General features: G+C 43.6%; 1 protein-coding gene across 1 annotated transcript in view; it reads right to left on the bottom strand.

Annotated features, from left to right (window-relative positions):
• Positions 1 to 278: 278 nt before the first annotated feature.
• hmcn2 (hemicentin 2) overlaps positions 279 to 24608 on the bottom strand; it is a 44538-nt gene continuing 20208 nt past the window's right edge. Inside the window, 60 exon segments of the mRNA XM_034542466.1 lie at positions 279 to 2047; positions 2192 to 2318; positions 2407 to 2526; positions 2619 to 2912; positions 2995 to 3123; positions 4049 to 4174; positions 4570 to 4689; positions 4906 to 5040; positions 5162 to 5281; positions 5377 to 5436; positions 5533 to 5773; positions 5872 to 5993; positions 6327 to 6464; positions 6789 to 6941; positions 7661 to 7831; positions 8111 to 8192; positions 8871 to 9061; positions 9955 to 10089; positions 10275 to 10488; positions 10580 to 10770; positions 10862 to 11131; positions 11286 to 11420; positions 11659 to 11793; positions 11904 to 12011; positions 12122 to 12286; positions 12379 to 12500; positions 12611 to 12767; positions 12958 to 13085; positions 13222 to 13366; positions 13474 to 13615; positions 13704 to 13840; positions 14559 to 14640; positions 15046 to 15236; positions 15331 to 15609; positions 15704 to 15801; positions 15907 to 16090; positions 16177 to 16301; positions 16856 to 17015; positions 17108 to 17251; positions 17334 to 17465; positions 17548 to 17629; positions 17989 to 18185; positions 18383 to 18496; positions 18635 to 18796; positions 18937 to 19033; positions 19129 to 19316; positions 19434 to 19452; positions 19454 to 19474; positions 19476 to 19549; positions 19653 to 19868; positions 20084 to 20192; positions 20194 to 20235; positions 20835 to 20977; positions 21061 to 21271; positions 21273 to 21340; positions 21761 to 21918; positions 22014 to 22140; positions 22270 to 22414; positions 22577 to 22707; positions 22812 to 23003. Of these exon segments, the coding sequence (XP_034398357.1) occupies positions 1669 to 2047; positions 2192 to 2318; positions 2407 to 2526; positions 2619 to 2912; positions 2995 to 3123; positions 4049 to 4174; positions 4570 to 4689; positions 4906 to 5040; positions 5162 to 5281; positions 5377 to 5436; positions 5533 to 5773; positions 5872 to 5993; positions 6327 to 6464; positions 6789 to 6941; positions 7661 to 7831; positions 8111 to 8192; positions 8871 to 9061; positions 9955 to 10089; positions 10275 to 10488; positions 10580 to 10770; positions 10862 to 11131; positions 11286 to 11420; positions 11659 to 11793; positions 11904 to 12011; positions 12122 to 12286; positions 12379 to 12500; positions 12611 to 12767; positions 12958 to 13085; positions 13222 to 13366; positions 13474 to 13615; positions 13704 to 13840; positions 14559 to 14640; positions 15046 to 15236; positions 15331 to 15609; positions 15704 to 15801; positions 15907 to 16090; positions 16177 to 16301; positions 16856 to 17015; positions 17108 to 17251; positions 17334 to 17465; positions 17548 to 17629; positions 17989 to 18185; positions 18383 to 18496; positions 18635 to 18796; positions 18937 to 19033; positions 19129 to 19316; positions 19434 to 19452; positions 19454 to 19474; positions 19476 to 19549; positions 19653 to 19868; positions 20084 to 20192; positions 20194 to 20235; positions 20835 to 20977; positions 21061 to 21271; positions 21273 to 21340; positions 21761 to 21918; positions 22014 to 22140; positions 22270 to 22414; positions 22577 to 22707; positions 22812 to 23003 (8783 nt within the window). The 3' untranslated portion in view covers positions 279 to 1668.

Below are 24608 nucleotides of genomic sequence, written 5' to 3'. Positions count from 1 at the left end.
GAGGTCAGAGAGAGAGATCACAAAGTCCTAACAGAGTAAGAACAATATTTTAAGTTTACTGAAGGCTTGGGTCAGAGGGTGCCAGGGAATGATCTCAAAACCATGGTTAATATGTCATTCGTTAACAATGTGGACAAATAGATTCTCTGTAGGTTGTGCTTGCAGTAATATTGTTTGTCAGCTGCAAAATGCTGTTTACAAAATGTTAGTCCAGGTTTTACAATGATATATAACCAAGACTGACTGAGACGGTGGTATGGTAATAACAGACAATAACACATTGTTGTCCAGTTTATTTCTACACGTGAGACTCATTTACAATAACAGGGAAATATATATATTCAATCTGCAGGATTAGGGCAAACATTTATACAGCAATTGTGGGCATTTTAAGATTTTCAGATCATTTATATTTGTATATTCATGTAAGTGTTTAATTACTGAACACCATTTATTTCAAATGTTGAAATGAATATTAAAATGTGTATAGTAGGAAAGTAACACTTATTTTTTTATTAGATTTGCAGATTAATTTTGTCTTTGTTGTTTGTTCTATAAAAAGGTTTTTCCAAGTCCAAGGTGATGTATTTATGTCTTTTTGTAGGTCCAAACCCCCAAAACAATCAGTTTAATATGATTCGAAACACAAAAATCAGGAAAACTCAATATTTCAGAGGCTGAAAACAGCATATTCCACCATTTTGCATTACAAATTACTTTAATGATTAATTGATTGTCAAAACAGTTGGCGATTGCTTTTCTTTCGATTAACTACTCGATCGGTCAGCTAATCGTTAAAGCTCTAGTGTATAGTGTATATATAGTCCAGCTCTGTGCAGAGTATTTAAAACACTCAAGTACATTCAGATGAGCACCTTTAAACTTTCACACGTGATACAAATGTTATAAAAAGAGTACAAAAACACAAACGATAGATGAAACAATGTCGCTAGCGAGAAAGCTACAAGACACTGTTACAATGTGCCTCTGAAGATTTGTCACCACGACGCTCGCAGATCCTCGTTAACTCAAACCTTCTGGCGCTGGCAGTTGTTTGAACAACTGATGTGTACAGATGACTTAAATAAATTAAAATAGTGGGGGAAAAATTGTACAATTTTCTAACTGTTTAATACCTGTATTGTATTCGACTTGTATTGCCGGCTGCAAACTTTTTTTCATACGAGAATAAATCTGTCCCAGAATAAGATAACATTGCAAAGTAAACAAACATAATGATAGAGAGCAGAACATATAATTGGTAGTTCCTCATGGATACTAAATAACTTCAGTGCTTGCTTGTTTTTTTACATTCTGTCAGATAATTATTAGAATGATTTTCTTCCGAAATAGGACGTTTCGTGAATTAACAAAATATTTTGTTCATCCAGCATATTTGTGAGTTTCTTCAACATAGTACGTTCTGCTCTCTGAATAATTCAACAGAACCTCGTGAACATTTAACAGGATGTTCTCCACCATGACATTTCAGTCACAGGTGAGGGTATCATGAGATTCACTTACGAACCATGCCCACCTTCTCTTGTATGTTAGAGCTTCTTTGCGTGGCCTAATGTGTCCGAGGCACAGGGCTTGGGGGGGAAATGCCTTGTCGGTAAGAGGCATCCAAAGGCCACTGGGAGAGTCATCTGTAAAGCTGCTAGTGGCTCAGTACGGGTACGTCGAGATGGAGATGTAGATAATGAAGATGCTCTGATAGGTTATGCGGCCCTGCAGGGAGATGGTGGTGGCCTGCACCTTGAGGCGCACTAGTCCTGCACTGTTCAGAGCCCGCAGAGTGAAGATGATGCCCCTGCCTGCCTCGTCTCTGATGCCAAACACCCGGCCCATCACACCCGTCACCGATTCTTGCTCAAGTACGGTAAAAGACGTACGCTCTTGCAGGACGCCTGACTCTGAGAAAGCCGAAAGACGTACCACATTGTGATTGGCTGGAATGCCAGAAGGGAGAGTGAGCAGCTTGTACTGCAGCAGCAGAGGAGAGCCTCCTGAGGCGCAATCCAGAGAGCAGGGCCTGTAGCATGTCCTTTAAAAATCAACAGGAAAGTGCCACTGACATATTAGTATTAAACATTTTTCACAGCTAAAAAATATTGCACTCATAAGCAACATGTACAGCCTAATATATTTATGTATACTGTGCAACACTTTTTTTAGTCATGCAATTTACCCAGGGCTTCGTCCACTCTTATAGGATGCAGGGCAGGGAGTATCCAGACACTGGTATCCCCCTCGGGTATTAAAACACATCTGATTGTGTCCACATTGGATGCCTTGATCTACACATTCGTCAATGTCTGGAGGACGAGAAAGGAGATAGGACCTTAGCTGCGAACAATTCAAGGGAGGAAGAAGGTTCCAGTTCCAGTTTGGGGAAACTCTTACCTTTACAGCTCTTGCCATTGGGTAAGAGCTGGTAACCAGGGGGACACAGGCACTGGAAACTGCCAACGGAGTTTCGGCACTGGTGTTGACACGGCTTTCTAAACAGACACTCATCTACATCTGTACAGAGAGTAATGTGTGAGAATCCAGAGGCTGATGAGACGGCATGACGTGGACTTGTGCTGTATTTGATCATTTTGATGCACACTCACCAACACATGTGCCGTCTCTGTTGGTGTAGCCCACTGGACAGCTCTGTCTGGTGATGCGGGACACTCCGTGAGAGCGGGAGAGGATCGGCCTGCCGACAGACGACACCAGCTGTGGGCGGAGTCTTGCTCTGACTCTGGAGCCGTTGGTGAAGGTCTGCCCTCTCTCCAGCCCCGCACAAGAGCGCCTGTCTCCAAGCAGCACAGTGCCGGGAGGGCACTGGCACCGAAAGCTGCCGGGCACATTGCGGCACTGGTAGGCACAAGGGTTTGGTGTCTGCTGGCACTCGTCAACGTCTAAAAAGTAGAACAAGAATCAAGTAAATTCTCATGTGTGAGTGTTATTGGAGAGTTAATAAAACCGACATGGATGCCTTACCCAGACATGGCAGGCCTACTCCCTGGGATCGGTAACCTCTGGGACACACACAACCGTAACCTCCGATTGTGTTCTGACAGATCTGAGTGTAGCGACACATGTGACTTCCATCCTGGCACTCGTCAACATCTAAAAACAATAAGCAGTAAACAACAATATATCACCACTAAACCTGACATTATTTTTGATCAATTTTATCATCATTTTAAAATACTGAGACATGTAAAAATAATCAAGATATAACTGTGATACTTGCTGGCTCCTCAATGGTGGAATGAGCTCCCCATTGACATCAGGACAGCAGAAAGTCTCTACACCTTCCGTCGCAAACTAAAAACACATCTTTTTTGACCCTTGAATAGGGAAGGTAGAGCCGTAGTAGCACTTTAGTAGCACTTAAACGGCTCTTACTGATAACACTTTGTAGTTTAACTTTATTGAAGAAATTGTACTTTCTCGATTATTGTTGTTCTGAGTTTGTACTCATGGTTGAATGTACTTATTGTAAGTCGCTTTGGATAAAAGTGTCAGCTAAATGACATGTATTGTAATGTGATACCTTTATTAAAATTACAAAAATCCTACCAGTGGTGCTATTGGGACTTTAGAGTTTACTCAAATGAAAACCACACAATCAATAACTCGGTTGCTTCCTGGTATAAAGAGGGTCTTTGTGTCTTCAGTTAAAAGTTTTCTCTGAGTACCAATTATTGGACTTTTATAGAAAAGGTTTAGCTTTCCGTGTGAAGAACAAGCAGCGACTTCTTGCTGTGTTGTGCCCTTAAGTAATCCTGTGAAATCTGACCTTGTGTTACGCAAAGAGGTCTAAGGAAGCTGCCAGTACAATCACCAACAGTCCTGCTGGCTTCCACTTCTTATACTAATGCTTTTTCTACCAACTGTCACATGTTCAATATCTGAGAATGAATTAATCCATTAACTCAAAGGAGTCTTCTAAGAGCCCCTCAAGACATAAATGAGTTGATGCAAGTGAATGGAATCATGGCTTCATGCTACATTTAGCAACTAAAGAAAGTGGTTGTAAGCCACTAACCCATGCAGGCTCCATTCTCTGATTTGGTCATGCCAGCTGGGCAGCTGTCGAAACACTGGTATCCTCCCTCTGTGTTGCGGCACTCCTTGTGAGCCGGGCAGACGTTTCTCGTGCACTCATTAATGTCTGTAAAAGGGAAATTACAGAGCTGTTAGTTATCCCAACAAATCATCCTATTTGAACATGCCTTATTTGAAAATTACAAATATTGACTTCCCGTGACTTAAAGCTTTTAAAGGGACAGTTCACTCAAAACTCAAAGAAATATATGTTTCCTCTTACCTCTAGTGCTATTTATCAATGTAGAATGTTTTATTGCCTAATATATTAGCCGTGGAGATGTCTACCTTCTCTTGAATATAATGGAACTAGATAGCTAGTGGTCAAAGCACCCAAACACTACATTTGGATAACACAACTACAGCACACTACAGGTAAGTGGAAACGTGTTTATTTTAGATTGTAGGGCTAACTGTCCATTTAATAACATGTGGGAGTCCCACCATGTTAAGGTGACTGACCGATGCAGCGATGTCCTGACAGCTGGTATCCAGGGTGACAGATGCAGCGGAAGGAGCCCAGAGTGTTGAGACACTGATGCTGGCATGGGGAGAGCGCAGACTCCTGACACTCATCCACATCTGAAACACACAATGGACACATCTGGCATCATCAATCCAGTATACGGTACAACATACTGTATGTGTGGAAATGAGATTTGTCTTAATGGATTATTGCGGAAAGAAATATAATTGGATTCAACAAAAAAAAAGGGGATGTGGACAACAAAATAAGTTGTTAGTCCTCTGTATGAAATGTTGTACATCCAGTTTTAACAGTGATTTAGAGTGACTTGCCTTCACAGCTGGTTCCTGTAATGCTGGGCTTAAATCCTGGTCCACACTTGGCCTGGCAGCGATATGTGCCCACTGTGTTGACACACTGCTGGTTGTAGTGGCACATGTGGGAGCCCTGGGAACACTCATCAATATCTGGTTTTAAGTGACACACAAGTATGAGGCCAAATTGATTAGATGAAGATGACAAAGACCATTTAAACCATTTATATTGTATATCTGGTCATTTTTGTCTTTTTTAAGTTTTCTGTCTTACCTTGGCATGTGTTGGTCTCCGGAGAGATGGTGAAACCAGAGGGGCAGGCACAGGAAAAGCCTCCCATGATGTTGTTACATGAGTGAGAGCAGGGAGACTGAAGCGCACACTCATCTTCATCTAATAAGGACACATTGAATTATAATAATTAAACAGGTACAGGGACAACAGTTCAAAGATAAATGAAACATACACACAATATGTAAAGAGCATACCAGCACAGTAGGAGGCTGTGTCAAGAATGAAACCTTTAGGGCAAGTGTCTCCATAACCATCTGCAGGACAGAAAAGTTCAGTTCATCGCTACTGCAATATTTAGATCCAACATTTGTATATAATGAAGTGATAAAACATTGCAATTCTCCCCAGACCTGGTATGAGGAGGCTGGCAGTGATATGGAAGTCCAAAGTGAGAGAGAACATGTTGTAGACGCTCTTCATCCCGGAGACCTTGAGCAGTTGCAGCAGAGGGCCCTGGCGCTCCTCCTGGCCCTCATAAATAATGGTGTGATTGCAGCGCAGCATCATGGGGCTTCCTCCTCTCTGGTGGGTCTGCGATGACCATGAGTACAGCTGCCCTTGGCCCGTCTGCACATATGACTCATCGAACTCCTGAGGGACACAAAAGAAATCCGGCCAGAGGAATGAGAGGAGATCTTACCTACGTCATCGAACTCTAGCGAGATATGTAATGACAGCAGTGAACGCACTTGTAGACTCAGATGAGATGATGATAATGAAGGAGGCACAAATCCGTTAATTACGATGTCAATTAATAAAACTCCCTCAGAATCCAGACCTCTGGCAACATGGGTCAAACGGAGGATCTCCCCTGTTTAAAAAAAAGAAAACAGTAAAATGACCAGTCATTTACAATGAAAAGCCTTCATGTGTAAACTCAGTAATGTCAGTGATGCCATCTGCTGGTTGTTTTGCAAACTACAAAGAACAATCAGAGAATCAAGATACAAATTCTGACTAAAACTGAAATGTGTATATTTGCACTGAAACACTGAATACATAAGTAATATATATCCATCTGCATGATTTTAAATGCAATATGATATCATGTACCAGATCAGTTGAGCAACTTAAAATAATATCCCTTGGCTAAAACTCTTTATTGACTTCCCTGCATGTGAAACTGGTTTTGGGCATAACTTACCAGTCTCAAACTCCAGCTGGGACTCCTGTCTGAACTGGCCCTCGGTGAAAGAGAAGCCATTACTGGATGCTCCGCTCTGCATCACAGTGGTCCAGTAAATGGGAGCAAACGCAGACACCAGCACCCGCAGCAAAGGACCTACAATGAAACAGCTTCAGCTCTTGGCATCTAACAGAGCACGCAGTCTCCACATAGACCACATCCCAAAAATGATCTCCTGTTTTCACTTCTTAATTAAAAAATCATAAAGAGACAGAACTTCTCTGTTTTCCTGTAATACAGTCTTTCTTTCTCCTGAAAAATAATGAATCTATACCTTTTCTATTTAAAAGAAAACTATATTAGATCAGTAGAGTTTGCTATTTTACATCCTTTTAATTTCAATCAAACCTATACTAAATTAAAACGGTGAGTAACTCTATTCTCTATTGACACCAGGAGCTATAAGGTGCTATCACTCACCCACACTGGGGGGTATGTTGTCCAGATGTGCCTGCAGAGTGCTGCTCCCCTCGTCCACATTGTCTGTAATGTTGGCCTCCAGGAAGGACACACCAAACTCCCTCTCGTTCACCATGCCGATCAGGCTGCCTCTGGTCCTGCGAGGAGTCTCTCCTTTCATCACCAAACAGACATGGGCTTGAATAATTTATAATTATTCATAAAATTATCTTTCAGTAGATATATTGACTGCTTTTTGTTACCTGCCCAGGGACTACGGGTGCAAATTAGCTGTAAATAAATAAATGTGCCATTTATCTCCTGACAGATACTGTAATAATACCCTTAGCGCACATTCATAAATGTCCTTTTGATTTGAATAAACACTGTCTGAAAGTTATAATATTATGTTCATCCGTACACACAATAGCTTGATCGTAATACGTTAATTATGAAACAAAAGAAGGAATTTAAAATCTAAATATCAGCTTCTGTCAAAAGTGAAGGAGGACAAACTGGAATTACGACCTCGCAGTTGTATGCCTCCGACATTGTCAAGTTGCAGTTTACATCCATGTCTGTTCAAAATGTCACCACTTCATCAATTTATCCTATTGGACATTTGTGTGAAATTGTCAAAATTACCGTATGCATTCTTGAATTTGAGTCAAAAACATGTTTTGTGAGTTCACAGTGACCACCAAAATCTATTCAATTCATCTGAATCAGAGTGGACATTTGTGGCAAATTTTAAGAAATTCCTTCCAGGCTTCTCCAATAATATCGGTTTACAAGAATGGACCGGATGGATGGAAGGACGGACAATTCAAAAACATAATGCTTCCGGCCCTGGCTGTCCCCGGCACAGAGGCATAACAATAAAGTATTTATACCTGGACACAGACCAGCTTGACATTTCCCAGAATCGATACTGGGACCACTGCATGATCGGCCGCCATTGGCTGGTTCTGGCTTGTTGCATAATCTGATTCGTTCTTGGAAGCCTTGTCCACAGGTGCTACTGCATGGACCCCATTCCTCCCAGTTCGAGAAGCCGCCATTGACTGTGTTAGAGAGAGAGAGAGAGAGAGAGAAACATAGAATTCAGCAGAGTCTAGATGATTTGCAAAAAATAACAAACAATGAGCTTATCAAATTTGACAGTGAGAAGAAGACAACATGCATGAATATGTGGAGGTCTGGCAAAAGTAGTTATTTGTAATAGTTATTATAGGGAAGCCAGCTTACCTCAGAGATGCTACTGGCATGTGTAGTTGTGTATATTTTCCTAATTATTTTTCAAACCCCATGACAATGTGTGTTATTATAACCACAGAACTCACTCTGAACCTTGAGAGTAATGGTCCTCTCAGCTGTTCCAGCTTCACTCTCAGCCACACACTGGTACTCCCCTTCATCTGCAGCCTGTAGATCAAACGGGTAGAGGAGGCGAGTTTGGCTTAATTGGCACCCTGAGGAACAAGTTTCCCCTGGTGGGGCCACAAAGCTCCGGAGCAAAACTGTGTCTTCGCATATAGTTTCACGGTGACAGAAAGCTGACATTAAAGCAAAAAAGGCGGTCTTTTCCTACTGGGCAGCTGAGACTTTAAAGTATTTGTCATAATAGATATTACTGGGCCAGAGAGGGGAAATTTCACATTAACGTGCTCCGTGGGAAGGACGGTCATCTGTTTGTGAGAAAGTCTCAACTGCAGGCTGTGCAATTACAGCAGCATTTAGAGACCTAACAAGGTTACAGGCGAAGGAAAGAGGGGGAGAGTCTGGGAACATCCAGCTCTCTGTTCAGCGCCTCCCTCCGTTGCTAATGCTGTTAGCCTTTCTGACTGAACTGAATTGGATTTAGGTGGGAACAGTAAGCTGCAGGACAGTCATACACTGTGTTTCCACCCAAGGGGACTGCAGATGAAGCATGAATAGGAGGAATACTGCTCCATTGTTCTACAAGACATTACTTATTTGATGCAAAAAGTTTGCTCAAGGGGGCTTAATCATTCAAACTCGGTTTCACAAAACTGGTCAAGAGAGAAATGCATTAAAATGTAGGAAATTCACAACAAAACATAAAGGGAGCTCTGTATTTACAGTGATGCTGTAAATGACCAAGGATCCGTTGTGAAGCGCTTGCATTCGGATGGAGCGGAGCAATGGTTTTCCATCCCGAAGCCAGCGGAGCACTGGGCTGGGGTCTCCGCGGACTGGACAGTTCAGCATAGCAGAAGCACCCTGGATGACCGTCTGAGACATGTGAGCTTCACCCTTTAACACCGGAGGCTCTGGAGACACGCAGCACATATTTACAAGATCATTGAGGTCATATCTGTACAGTATCTTTAGAAGGTTAAAGGCCCTGTGTGTAAGATTTAGTGTCATCCAGACGTGTGTTGCAGATAGTAACCAAAATGTCCCTCAGCTCACCCCTCTCCCTTTCCAAGCGTTTTGGCAAACTACGGAGGCCTTCAGGTAGCGAGAGTTGTCTTTAGGATTTTAGTACATCTAGAAGCTACTCTCATCAATAACCTAATAATTGCTTTTAAAAACTATTCGAGACAAGATTAGAATTTGTATTTAAAATATATCTTAAAATATTTTATAGAGCAGCAACAGTTATGTTTACAAAAAACAAATCACTGCATAAGTTATTCATATCTCACTAGAAACAAATGTAAAATGTAATGGCTGCTTTGTATTAGTCAGCGGAGAAGTTTAGCAAAAAAATAGCTTTTGGACCGTAATTCATGCTGTGCTGGTGTAAACATTGCGGCGGTAGCCGATTGAATTAGGTCTCACTTTTGTTTACATGTCCGTTGTTTACATATCACTTTTGTTTACATATATGTTGCAGATATATATATATATATATATATATATATATATATATATATATATATATATATATATATATATATATATATATGGCCCTCACTGGAGCCAGCATCCATTTAAGGCTGCAGAAACATGGCGGTGCAAGATGGCGAACTCCGTGGAATAAGACCCTCCCTACGAAGATATAAATGGCTTTTTCTAAGCTAAAGAAAACTTAGTTTATACACTGAATAACACATAGTTATAAATAAGATATTCCGTTGCTGCCAATTAATTCCCCCTAAATATTACACACTGTTCCTTTAAACGGATAGCCCCGTATAATCCTTGAAAAGACACTCACCTCTGATACGGACAAATGAGAGCGCTCGGATGGCGCCCACGCTGTTTTCTGCTATGCACACATAGGTCCCGGCGTCAGTCAGGGTCACATTGTCAACGATCACAGAGCTCCTGCCAGCCTCATCGACAGTGGCACCTGGAATATTAATATGTGTATTCAGTCAGTTCAGTTTGAATTCACTGCATTAGATTAAACAAGATTGATTGCTATTTCATCCTACTGTGATCTACAGAAGATGGAGGGATTTCTTTCTCCCACAATGGCACCGTAATACTTTGGTAATATTTACGTGCAGCTCACAGTGTAAAGAAAGAGAATACCTGTGTAAGGACTGTTGTTGACAGTCCAGGAGATGACAGGAGACGGTGTTCCCTGAGCATGGCAGGACAAGGCCAGACTCAGCCCTTTGTTCAGGGTTACATCACCTGGCAGCTCTTTGAAAACAGGCCGCATGTTGATGGACAGGCGGATGTCTTGTCTCGCAGAGCCTGCTGCGTTGCTGGCGACACATGTAAACATGCCAGCATCCCCTGACTGAGAGAAGAAAGAAATCAGAACTGATTTGTATGCCCAGAACTAGAAAGAGACGGTGGTTTGTAATGCAGTGAGGAGTTCTCAGGCTAACCTCAGCCCTCTCAATGATGAGCTCTCCGGATCGCAAGACAGTGAATTTGCCTGGACGCTTGGGCACAATTGCACCATCCTTCTCCCAAGTCACTCGGGGCTCTGGTGAACCCTGAGCAGCACAAGGCAGCAGTGCCTGAAATCCTTGAATGACTGACAGGTCTGTCTGCGCAGGAGGAATCATGGGCGGGACTGAAATGCAACAACAGAATTTGGAATTAATTCAACATAAACCTACTATTTTTCAATCTTTATATGATATGAAATGGCACTCTTAACTTACCTTGAATAACCAGCCTCATGTCGTGGCTGGCTCTGCCGGCGAGGTTTTTGGCAGTACATGTGTACAGGCCTGCGTCACTGCGCTGGGTAGAAGTAATTGCCAAGGTTCCATTGGCAAAGGTATGGATATGAGTGCCGTCAATCACAGGCCTCCTCTGCTTGTGCCAAGCAACTTCAGGTTGGGGCTGCCCGTCAGCCACACACTCCAGACTGATTGGCTGGCCGAGCACTGCCGTGTACTCTACCCGAGGCACACTCAGCACGGGTGGCACTGGGAAAACATGAGATAAATTGTATATTCATATTAATTAAATTATAGGTGTTCAAAATACTTTAATTATGAATAACCAGTTTGACTGCTAGAAAATAAACAGAAATATATCCCCATTGTGTTCCAATCTGTGAGATTGAAAGTCCACAACTACCTTGAAGGACGAGTGTGGTCCTGCCAACAGCGACGCCAGCTTCACTCTTTGCCAGGCACTGGTAAGTCCCCGCATCACCAAGTGTGACACGAGAAAACTTCAGAGCTCCATTTGAGAGCACAGCAAGCCTGTGACCTGTAATCAAGCAATAAAGTCACGTCACATGAGCATGAAAATCAGATCATGTCCCCTGAATTACGGTGAGACCTGATAATATTAAGAAGTATTAAGACTGTTCTCACAGTCAACGGAATGTTAATCTTTAATTTTTGTATTTTTCCATGAATCCGGCAGATATCAAATGCCAGCACATACGTAACGTAAAAATCTGTTTATAAAATAAGTGTTGTGTTTGGGTTTTAGATGTCATTACCTGTCGATATGGGCACTCCCTCTCTTTGCCAGGTTATAGAAGGTCTTGGGAAGCCTTGAACCTCACAAGGCAGAACGGTCCCATGATGCAACACTGCTTGTACTTCCTCTTTCATTGGCCTGATCTCTGGGGGTTCTAAATACATGGAAGAACAAATCCCTTGTTGTATACTAATATTTACATGTTTTGTCATACTCTATGTGTTCAAACATATAGTCTTTACACAGTAACATGCAGCTATCTACCTTGCACGGAGAGAGACATGTGTTTGTGAGCCACTCCAGCCGGGTTGCGGGCTGAGCATGTGTACCTGCCAGCATGGCTTGGCACGGCAGCAGTTATCTCCAACACTCCTGCATTGCAATGAATAAGATACATAGTTTAATGAGCAAAATATATGTTGTTTGTTCCAGTTTACCGTGATGCATAATAATGTTAAAAGCTTCTCGGTATGTTGTCTTACCAGTGGGAAGGACACGATAACTTCCTCCTCTGGCACCCAGTCTGGCACCACCCTTTGTCCAGGTGACCGTGGGCTGAGGGCGTCCTTGTACGTGACAAGGCAACACCACAGGGGACATTTTCACAGCCGTGAGTGTTGTGACATCGTCTTCAATAGATGGTGGGACTAAAAGAGAAAATAGCAAATTCATCAATTCAAGTGTCTGAAATGACACACTACTGTCTGCTTATTGTACAAAGATGTACCAAAATGAATACCTTGCATGATGACCTCAATGACCCTGCGCTCCTCCCCAACATCATTGACAGCTGTGCACTCAAAGTAACCTTCATCCTCATCGGATGGTGTCAAAAGAATCAGGGACCCAGAGGACAGTAGCCTGGACAGAACGGCACAACGTGGTCAGCTTTTAAATTTTAATGGCTGTGGGATTCATAATGTGTGCATATTTTGTATTTAAAGGTATTCCAGCCAGAGCTTGGTATTTACCTGTATGCAGCAGGCTGCTGGCTGATATCGAGTGGAGTGCCGTTTCTCTTCCAGGTGACTTCAGGCGGAGGTATACCTGTTGTCTCACAGCTCAGCACAGCTCTCATCCCTGTGGTGACTGTCACATTGAATGGACCCGGACTGATGGAAGGACCCACTGATAGGACACAGAACAGAATCACGGATGTTGACCATAGTCCTGTATTTCAATGGGTTTTTAGCACTAAAAGATATCCTCAAATAGTTGCACTATAATCCAGAACCAAAACAGGGACCCATGGTCAAATTCGGGAAAAGGCACCTCCAGAGTTGTCGTGTAACTTTTTGTTTTTCTTTGCTATATTTACCAAACACCCGTAGGTCCACTCCGCGGTGAGCTGAGCCAGCCTGGTTGGACACTGTGCAGTAGTAGCGACCAGCATCACTCAACTGAACCGCATGCACACGTAGGGAGCCCTCTGACAACATTGTGTACCTGAAACAAGTACACAATTTAATTTAATCTGTGCCTATGTATTTCATGTATTTCATTTTACATGTGGGCAATACAATATAACAAGGACAGATTGCACAGTAGTTTTGTTCAAAGAAAATAAAAAGTTAGGACCCACTTATTGTTATCTTGAGTTAAGGGGAAGCCATCTTTCCTCCACATGATCGTCGTTGAAGTGTCATCTTCAACTTCACACAGTAAAACCGCATCCTGACCAACATGTGCCGTCACCGATGAGCTGCTCTCCTTTATAATTGGTGGTACTAGAGAAATTAAAAGTGACGTATCCATACAGTGGTTTTCGTTTAGCATGTCAAACTTTTTAACATTTTTTATTCAAAAGCAGATCATTATTGACAGGCCAACTTACAGAGAATCTCCACTGTGAAAAACAGACTGGTGCTTCCAGCTATGTTGGTGACCACACAGCTGTACTGGCCGCTGTCCTCAGGCCTGACTTCCTGTATCTCCAGGTACTGACCCCCTGCCAGTCGCTGGATACGACTACCAAGCTGATATAACAAGAGGAGGGTAGGGAAATGTGTGAGTTAGAGGAAATGACTTCTAGTTCAATACATGTTTTCGATTTCGACTCCGTACCTGCAGCTTGGCCTCATCTTTGTACCACTCGATATCGGGAGGAGGGTCACTGTCAGCCAGGCACTCCAAGGTCAGATGTCCATTAACTGGCACTGTCAATGTCCTCACATCGCCAGAGCCATGGAGGGTTGGTGGGACTGAAACACAACCACTGGTTAAAAAGCGGATGGACCTCACTGAGGCAACTTACAACACGTTTCACCCCAAGATTGAATAATGTAACGAACAATTCCTCCTATAAGTGCTGCTTTTTAAAGACATGGGGTACAGATAAGGCCAACCCTTGAGTTTGCACTAAAAATATATCCTCAGTTTTCCACAAAGAGCAAGATTTATAAAGTAAGGAATGTGTTTCACCAAATATGATATAAAGTCATTTTAGCTGGGTAGGTCATAACAATACAAAGAAAGAGGTTTATGTGGTGTAGTGAATTTAGGAATTTTACTTGGAGCATTAATCTCAGCAATTTAATATTCTCAACAGATTTGCGGTTTTATTATATTTCTCGAGGCACCATTTATTCTAGCAAGAACAAATGGTGAAATGGGATAAAGATGCTGTACAATGTATTATAAATCAAAGCTGTCTGTGTCATCAATCAACACACATGGAAATGCCTTTTTACCATGTATATAACTCATATTCCGTGCATAACTGTGCATGACCCTAGCTGGAAAATGTTAATGCCAGACCAAGTCTGTTTTTACTTTTGTGCAAACACAGATTATTATTTCAGAATGTACACAGAGATTTATCCATCAAGTCCCAGGTGCAAGTAAGACAAGTTAAGAGAGGGGGGGGGACATGATATATTTCTACCAAGTTGAACAACACAAAAGAACCGATTGTGTCACCTTGGACTCGGACCCACTGGTTTTTTCCATCCTCTCCAGCTAGGCTGCTGGCTAAGCAAGTGTACAGACCTGCATCCTCAACCTTTAAAGAGACAACATTAATCAGCTTGAGTGGTTTTTGCATAACACTATTTGCGTAGATTGATCCCGTTAAAACTTCAGTCTTGCAGTTGTTTTTAATCAGATTTTAGGTAAACAGATTAATGCTCATGCATTTGTGCAACTTTTGTATATCTATGATGTACACCACACATACTGTATAAACAATTTATTAAGAAGAATACATTGAATTAAAAGTAAACTTAATCGTTTAGCTTCATTTCACATGCCTTTTGTTTTTGTGTGAAAAGACTGGACATGTTAACGTTAATTATTATTATTATTATTGTTATTATAGTGCATGTGCTCACAGCTACTCTATGTATGAATTGACTACTGCAGCTTAAAAGATTGCAATATCATCAGATATTGTCGGTTTGTAATTTACCTGAACTTTGCTTATCCTGACAAATTGTCCATCCTGCTGAACAATGTCACTTCCTTCCAAGGGGCGACCATCTTTGAGCCAGCTGAGGGTGGGAGGTGGGGCTCCCACAGCCGAGCACTCCAGCTCCAGTGGACTATTTACTGCGATGATCAGCTCTTCTGCTGAACTGGAGCTGGATATCTTTGGAGGCTCTGGATTAGAAAGTAGAGCGTGTTGGCTCAGTTGTTCAAGGAGCTTACACTCTTTAACACTTTACATTGAATATACATTTTGTCTTGGGATTACCGAGCACAGTGAGGTTAAAGCTCTTTGTGCTGCTTCCAGCCTGGTTACTGGCCACACAGCTGTAGAGGCCCGCATCTGAAGGCGCTACGTCAGGCAGCTGCAGCCGTGTCTCTTGTCCATCCAGCAGCAAGTTGCGGTGAAGAGAAAGTGGCTGGCCGTCCTTCATCCAATTCAGTGTCGGAGGGGGAACGCCCCGCGCTTCGCAGGTTAACGTCACCAAGGACCCCTGGACGACTGAAACTGGCTCCACTGGTTCAACATGATCCACACCAGGGGGCACTGCGGACCACACACATAACATCTGTATAAAACCCTCAGATCACAAAAATATCTGTACAAGGGCAAATCAGTCGGTGGTATGTTATTACTGTACCTTGGACCTGGAGATCATAACTGAGCTCGGCAAGACCAGCTCGACTGCGTGCCACGCATGTGTACAGTCCAGAGTCAGACAGCTGCACAGGGGAAATCCTTTTTCATGAAGTAAAGGGAACACTCAGCATTACCTCATCTATAAACATGTTATCTCTGAACCACTGATCCCGTTTGTATTCGGCTTAGTTTCTCTAAACTGACCTCAGCACGGAGTCAGCGGATAGGAGGCGCGTGCGAGGAGAGAGAAGCAGAGGGCGTCCGTTCTTCAGCCAGCTGATCTGAGGGGGAGGGGTTCCTGCTGTCTGACACTCCAGAGTCACGACACTGTCCTGTGTGACCTGCAGCTCTCTGGGGACAGTGGTCTCACCAGAGATGGATGGTGGGACTGTGACAAGTCAAATTAAATCAATGCAAGTCTTCAGAAACATATCCACTCACACAGATACACATCTGGAACATGTTCAAACTGACCGAGTACGAAGAGGGAGTAGATTTTGCTCTCCTGTCCAGCCGGGCTGACAGCCAAACAGGTGTATGTCCCAGAATCCTTTGGAGTCAGCCTCAGTAATGTTAGAGTGCTGCCATCAGGGGTCACACTGCCAGGTTACAAATACGTATGTTTTCACATTAACAACATGCTACTTGATCCAATTTCCCTGTCTAAACTATTTATCCGACCCACGTCTGAATGTTATCGTTTTCCCATCATCACCATTTTACATCATCGTCCCACGATTTTCACTTGCACACACACACACACACACACACACATATACACACACACACGCACACACATGCACAGACACACACTGTCTCTGGCTGATTCAGTTGCAATAACAACAGAAGCTGCTGAACAGCTGTAAAACAGCTGCTATTACTGTTCCTCATGATGGAATTAGCCATTTGTCCATTTGTCCGTCCACACATCCTTTGGCCATGGATATTGTCTTTGACCTTGATTCATATTTTATTTTCCAAATCTATTGGGAATGACATTGATCTATTATTGTGCTGCTTGTGAAACAAATTCAGCCGCTTTGAATGATCACAATGTGCTCCATAAAATGTGTTATAATCATAACTGTTGGTTTATACCATTCTGTGTGCGTTCAAAACCCTTGCAGTCAAGGGGGGAATGTATATGACCTACGTGATGTGATGGGCGTCTGATCCCTCTAAAGTCACTCCGTCTTTCAGCCAGCTAAGACGTGGTGTGGGGATTCCAGTTGCTCTGCACTCCAGGGTCAGCTCCTCGCCCATGGGTGCACTCACATCAGATGGGTGTTCAGAGTCCAAGATGGTCGGCGATACTAAGTAGGACAAAGATTACAGATAAATGCCACCAAAAATCACTCTATGAGTAGAATGTGTCATTTAGCTGAATGTTTAAATTGTACTTTACCCTGCACTGTGAGTGTGTAGTCTTTCTGTGTGTGTCCCTCTCTGTTTTTGGCCACGCAGGTGTACGTTCCAGCATGAGACAGAGTGAGGGGCCCCAGCTCCAGCCTGTTCCCTCGAACGGACCACTGCCACTGCAGACTGCTCTCTGGACAGCAAACACATTCACTTACACTAGCTGTCACACATACACAGCTATTCCAATCCCCTTTTCATTGCCTTCCTCCTACCAATAGGAGTTCCTTCCTTGAGCCAGGTGATGCTGGGCAAAGGGACCCCTGAGGCCTCACACAGTAAAGTCACATGGGAGCCAAGGGTGTAGTTTAGGGACTCCTGCAGAGGCCCGTCCAGGAGAGGTCGAACTGTGGACATATATTTGGAGAATATAAACATTCCCTTTTGAACAAAGTTCTTTAAAGTGTTAAGTAGAAGAGGCATTCTCACCATGAACGGTCAGTCTGAATGTCCTGTCCACCTGTCCAGCCACATTGGATACTTTGCATGTATAGGTGCCACCATCTGGCATCTAGGAAACAAAAAAGAAGGTCAGTGTGGAGACAGAGGGTGTATTTTGAGTGCAAGCTATAGGCAAATAAGGGGCTCATTCCTGCTATGCTAGTTGGTGCATGCATTCTGAATCAGGTAAACCAACTTAGAATAGACATAGTCAGAGAAAGGTATCGCGTCACATATGCAGTTGAGTCTCCAGTTTTACTAGTCTTTTCAAATCTGAATGAATCGAAATGAAAGTGTAAAAGTAACATGCGTAAGCCTTATACATGTAATATGTTGTGTGTAAGTCTGAAAATCAGTATGAGCCACTGAGTCCTTAAAAGACTTTGTTTGCAGCCTCAAACATATGACGTAAACGCATTTCTTCCCGACCTGAACTCCTATGATCTCCAGCTGGTGAGGATCCATCTTCAGCCCTTTCCCTGCAGCCAGTTGCAGCCCATTTTTGTACCATGTGACCTCAGGTTCAGGAACACCATGTGCTTCACATCGCAGGGTGACCGAGGAGCCAACTTGCGGGGTAACCAAGTCTGACTCGGCATCCTCACGGGGCTTCAGGGTGGGCAGAACTGATGGTTTGCACATAAAGACAGGGCCATGATCTCAGTTTGATTCATTCAGAATCGCTATGATTCACTCATGAGTTATCCTCGGCCACAGCTGGCTTGCGGTAAACAGATTTCTTTTAGCCAAGACAATGTTTTGAGATTTGATCATCTGTATATGTAGCTGAATTGTGCAGATGGGTCACCATGTGTATGCTCACCGTAAACACTGAGGAGAATGCTCCTCTGGTCCTGGCCTGCTGAATTGGTGGCTGTGCATACATATTGCCCGGCATCTTCCAGTCTTGCCCGGGGCAACTGAAGCATCTGGCCACCTAAAAAATATATATAGATAAATAAATATATATATATATAGTTATTAAATAATCTATCTGGACCATTATTAGATTCAAACAAAGGAAATGTTCCTGACATAAGAATTATTTGGGTATTGCGGGTGGCCGTGATCTGACCTGGCAGAATGTGGATGCCGTTGTTGAAGTGGAGGACCTGCCCATCTCTGGTCCAGGTGATCTCTGGAGGAGGGTACGCTTGGACATCACACAGCATTGACACCATGTGGCCCTCAATACCACTAACGTCCTCTTCCTTAAGGCCAATTATTCTCGGAGGCACTGAAAGAGATACAACTGTGTTTTGTACACTTAAAGGACATGACTCATAAAAGAAAATCTGATAACATACATTATAAATAACCGCACACATGGTGGAAGTATACAGAGGTAGTGGTAACGCCCTGATGCACTTTTCTTACCTCTCACTGTCAAACTGAAGAGCTTCTCAGCTGTTCCAACTTTGTTCTCAGCTACACACAAATAGCCAGCCATGTCTGAAACCTTGACACTTAGGAGCTGAAAGATGGGATTAAAGTGTTATTCCTCAATAGAACATGTGACGGTTGGATCTGTTTACAAGCTGGAATTTGTCTAAAAGTCAATTGATCAACCTGGAGCCGGGTCCCATCCTCGCTGATGTGGTGCTGTGAGTCTGTGTGCACCGGCTGCCTGTCTCTCAGCCAGGAGAGGACTGGAGTCGGGTGTCCAGTCACGTCGCAGTGAAGCACCACAGAGTTGTTGACCACTGCTCCCACTTCCTCCATAAACTCCTCTGATGCCCCCATGATCACAGGAGAGACTGAGAGACACAACAGACGTCCGCATCAAAAAAAAGTATTTGAATCACTTCAAAATAAACACATTTTATTGCATGTGTTTTACTCACAAATACATTATTTACATAGGCTTTTCTTACTTAAGATTTCCAGTTCAAAAGTGCATGCGATCCTCTCCGGCCCTCATTAACAGCCTGACATGTAAACTTTCCAGCATCTTCTTTCTGCACTTGGGCGATTTGTAGCACCTGTCCGCCTGAAAGGACAAACGTACAACAGCAGATGTATCTATGAATATGAAGATAACAACCACACTACTGCTTTCAACTAAGATCACACAGGGAGAAGTTCCCTCTGACCTGGAAGCAGTACCACTCCATCGGCAGAGGTGAGTTTTTGTCCATCCTTGTACCAACTGAGCTTGGGAGGGGGGATGGCATTACTCTCACAGGACAGGCTGATTGGATGGCCCAGGACCACCTCCCGCTTCTCCACCATGTCCTCATTATCGTCATCCTCGTGTCCAAGACCCCAGGCTGCTTCTCTGTTAGTCACCCGGTGAAAGATCGGAGGAACTAGCAGGACAAGAGCATCTTTGGGTCAGTTCACTTTCTATTGAATGAAGATTTGATTTATTCCAAAACATTTTAATTATACGATTTAAAAAAATGACACTTTACCAAATATTTTAACTTGGCCAATAGTATGTGAAAAGCGGTTGGCATTTCAACTGAACACCCAATCATGATCCTGATTTGGTTATATCATACGCAGATTGTACCCAACACACCCTGAATGGTGACATGGAAGTCTTTCTTGTCCTGTCCTGCAGAGTTGGTGACCACACAGGTGTACTGCCCCTCATGAGACAGCATGGCGTTCTCCACGTGGAGGATGAAAGCCGCTCTCCTGAATGCCAGCATGGACGTTTCCAGTCAGCAACTAAAGACAAAGAAAATACATCAAAATATGTAGTTTTGTAGTCAGTCTATATCAGGTTTGAAAGGCAAGATTCTGCGATATATGTCAAGTGATCAAATATCTGGCTTTTAAAATGTAATTTCCCACCTGTATTGTGTTTTGCAAATAATGCATACAATAAAACAATACGTAACCCCAGAGAATACAAAATCCAGCTAATCATTGTGCTTTTATCTGCTGCTCTCTATTGGAGGCCCTGCAGAAGATGCACACATATGAGTACTGACCAGTAGATGTTGCAACGAAATTAAGCTGCACATAAAATACATGAAACACAGGAAAAACCCACAGGACAAAAGCAGTTTCACTGCAGTATTTTACATCATTTTCATCACAGGATTGTTCTTCTACATCTTTGTTATAAGGAACTAGCTCACTCATGGCACAAAACCTGGAGAGTGTAGGGGGCTTGTACAAGAAGAGGTACATTTTGTTGAGGTTGTTGCAATTCTTACCGGTTGCCAGTAGAGGCTGATAGAGATTACAACTTTACTCTCACCTCACAAGTACATGTTTGTGGTTTTAAGAGGACGCAGAGCTAATAAGGATGAAACACCAACCTGTCCGTCTTTGAACCAATTAACCGTGGGCTCTGGAAAGCCTTTGGTCAGGCAGGACAGAGTTAAACTCCCATTGATCCGTACTTTCTCTCCCTGACCACCAAATTTTAAGGATGTAGAGTCGCCTTCTATCTGTGGTGGGACTGGTGAGAGGTGGAACAAATAAAGGTGTTTCATTAAAAGTTCTCAGCTACTTTAATGTGTAAGTGGCGTAGATGTCTCTTACCCAGAACACTCAGAGAATAATGTTTGATGGCGGTGCCGGCTGGATTCATGGCCCTGCAGGTGTAGAGGCCAGCGCTGTCTCCCCGTGCTGAGCCCAGTCGCAGCGCCTGTCCGCCATGTGTGTATGTCGAGTGGGGACTGGACACGATGGCCTGGTTGTCCTTCAACCAGGTGATGCTGGGTGTGGGTGAGCCCTCAACATCACAGGGGAGGGACTGTGGGAAAACCCAGCACCACCGACACCTCCGAGGTCTCACTGGGGCCCTTGATGGTGGGGGCAGCTGGGGAGAAAGACAGACAACACATTAATGTTTAACAGGCAGTACGTCTAACTGGCCCATAGTACAGGATGGATAGATCCTCGGGGAATTGGCATGATTCCTTTCGCATGAGATCCTGTGAAACAGAAACGTAGTGTGCAATAGTTTCGTCAATTACAGCACAATTCAATGTGTGCTCATGGACCAGGCGAGGTCCACACATGAATTAAATATCAAGTTCAGTATTTTTCTTTCTTAAAACAACACTGGTCCCACAGAAACTTTGGAAAAAGAAATCAACTCAATATCCGGATGACTTTTAAAGGACTTTTTGTCTTACTCGTTAGATTTATTTCTGCAGAGAAAGAAAATAAATGAGAGTACAAGCTGAATTCAGGCCAGTGTGGTCGTAAGTGTATGTGTCTGAAATATAGTAGATACCTTGCACTGTGAGTCTGAACTGGCGCATCTGAGTTCCTGCGTTGTTACTGGCCAGGCACTGGTAAAGCCCCTGGTCCCTCAGTCTCACTGACTTCACCTTCAACACATGGCCGTCTTCCAGAAACTCCACATGGGGATCTCCGTAGCGAGACAGAACCCTGAAGAGAGGAAGGAGTGGTCGATCGAATTAGTAATACTATGGGTGTGTGGTTCTCTGAATGTCACATGATAAACTGTTGAGAGTGATGCTTACTCTCCGTCGCGGCTCCATTCCACTCTGGGTGGTGGTCGACCGCTTACTCGACACTGAAACTCCACCTCCTGGCCCAGCACCACAGTTAAGTCCTGCAGCCTGGATGCTCCTGAGATCACTGGCGGAGCTGTGAGAGAGTACACATATATAACTCTGTACTTGCTGTAGTAGGTATCCTTACATCTGGCTTTCCCCCTTTATTATTGTATATACTAAATACCAGTGTCAGCCAGTGACAGCTTGTTTATGAGCTCACCTTGCACCACAATGTGATATCCTCTCTGGGCCTCTCCAGCTGAGTTTTGAGCTTTGCAGGCAAATCTGCCTGCATGTTCTGGCTGAACTCGGTAGATTCTCAGCAGCCTGTTCCCATTCTGTAGATACACCCCAGGACTGTCCACCTGGACGTACAGAAATCTGTTTAGTGCATCCATGGTGTCTATTTGTAATTAGAGCAATGGCCACTTGGTGGCATTGTACAGCTAGATATTGACACGATATATTAACATGCAGCCCAAGTTTTACATTCACTGAAAATGGCAATTGAGGGTGAAAGAACTCACTGGATGTCCATCTTTAGTCCAGGTGATTGTAGGGGAGGGGATCCCAAAGGCATCGCAGCCTAGAGTGAGAGGCTGCTTCAAGGTGACAGTGCGGTTCAGTGGCTGCCCATCATCTTGGATCTCTGGGGGAACTACAGAAGTACAAAAGGAAAAGAGGAGGATTTCTGTTTGCACTATGTTCAGTTAAAAGGTAGTTTGTTAGGAGGAAGCAAAATAAGGGAAACATAATTCTCACCATTTACTTTCAGCCTTGTCTTTCTCTCCACAAAGCCTGCCTCATTGGTCGCCACACACTTGAAGTCCCCGCTGTGGCTGGCAGACACTGTTCTAATTACGAGAGCTCCATCCCTCGCCACAGAAAGCTCTGATTGTTCAGGCTGTATCTCCAGGCCATTCTTGAACCAGCGCAGCTTGGGACGAGGTGACCCTGCAGGTGCGGAGACAAGAAAAGGATTGTGACTGAGTATAAACTGAGCTTTATTGATCATGTCTGACAGAAAGAAAAGTTACTTCCATCTCTCTGCTTCTCTACAGGGGAACTTAATGGGCAAGTAGCCCAGTCTAGAAAAAAGACAGCTTTACATTTATCTGCTCGACAGCAGGGGAGACGTTGCCAAAATGGGTCCTTGTAGCCTGCGAGTTTAAGATTTCAAGGTCACATCAAAAAGTAGGGCACAGTATGTTGGAGATATGTAAGATGCACAGTTTAAAACACTAGCATCAAGATTTATTGCCAGACACAGAGTCTTGAGCAGTCAGAATAGGAGTGGTCGGACAAGCAGTTCAAAGGTACTGGTGCATACATTCAGGAGCCTGAAACAGATGTGTCCTGTGGATGACTAGGTAGGAAAGAGGTGGACATGGTCAAGAGGAGAAAAGTGGAATGGGGAAAAAGCTGGAGAATTTCATACCCAAAGCAACAGCACAAACCAGCAAGTCGCAAAGAAAGATCAGTGCAGTGGAGCGATCCAAATGTCATGGCTCTGTCTATTTACAGAGGTGTTACATATACAAACACCACATACAAGGAAGCGAAATCAAACACTGCGCCCTACCTCAATCCAAAATAATACTAACCAAAAGAGACGCAGCACAAACAAAAGGTGATGTTATTGTCCGTTGCCTCTCTGAACACATGTTTACAGTTAAGGACCTCTAAGCAAATTTATTATCTCATTGCTGGAAGGAAATGCCTACAGATGTTCTGTTTTAGATGTTAACCGATCTCATTAGTAGACTTTGAATTCACTTGCTGGGACTGACGAAGTCGTAGATTATCTCTTCCATGTGTTTCTCAAATAATTACCTCTATCAAATGCCATGCGCTTGTTGATGAATTAATAATGTCCTTCTGGCAGAGACTGCGCTTTACCTCCCTCATACAGATAGCTCTCAAGAGAACAATAAGGGGATCCTAGTTTCCTGCTTGTGGCCTCTCTAGGATATCAAGAGCCTCAAGCATTTCTGTGTGAGCCCTCTGTGGCCGGGTACAGCCTCATCCCTGCCTGTGCCTCGGATGGAAGGAGGGCTAGTGTAGCTTCATCTTCCTTATCCTTTGCTTCAAGGTGTGCCTCAGACATCTCTGTCCTTCATCTGCAAGCAGCAGCCTGTAATTAGGATTCCTCCCAGCAGGCCCTGTTGCAGAAGAAAGCAGATGTTGCTCACTGAGGCAACATGCAGACTGATGTCCCAGCTGTTGCTCCACATTGGACATGGCCCTCACCTCCTCTCACCGTGCTGGTAACCATGACACAGCTACACACAAAACAATACCTGTTTGCACGGGCTGTCAGAGCATTAAGTATCCATCAGTGCATTGGCAGACATTCACAGACACTCAGTGTTTGGATAAAATAGGGAGCTTTCCTCATCCCTCCAGGATGCTACCTTGTTTCAGACAGACGCAGAGATTTAAAAAGATAGAGACAACAGCGTACCTCTGGGTGCTGCGAGAAAAAGAGGATGTGCCTTTTAAGATTGGCAAGGATCTTTTCTCTGGTTTGACAAATAAAAGTCTACAGTCACAGTGAAA

Source organism: Cyclopterus lumpus, chromosome 9 (assembly GCF_009769545.1).
Source record: "Cyclopterus lumpus isolate fCycLum1 chromosome 9, fCycLum1.pri, whole genome shotgun sequence".
In the NCBI taxonomy this organism is placed as follows: Eukaryota; Metazoa; Chordata; class Actinopteri; order Perciformes; family Cyclopteridae; genus Cyclopterus; species Cyclopterus lumpus.
Note: the sequence above shows the minus strand (reverse complement) of the source record. Positions and strands in the feature narration are given on the sequence as shown.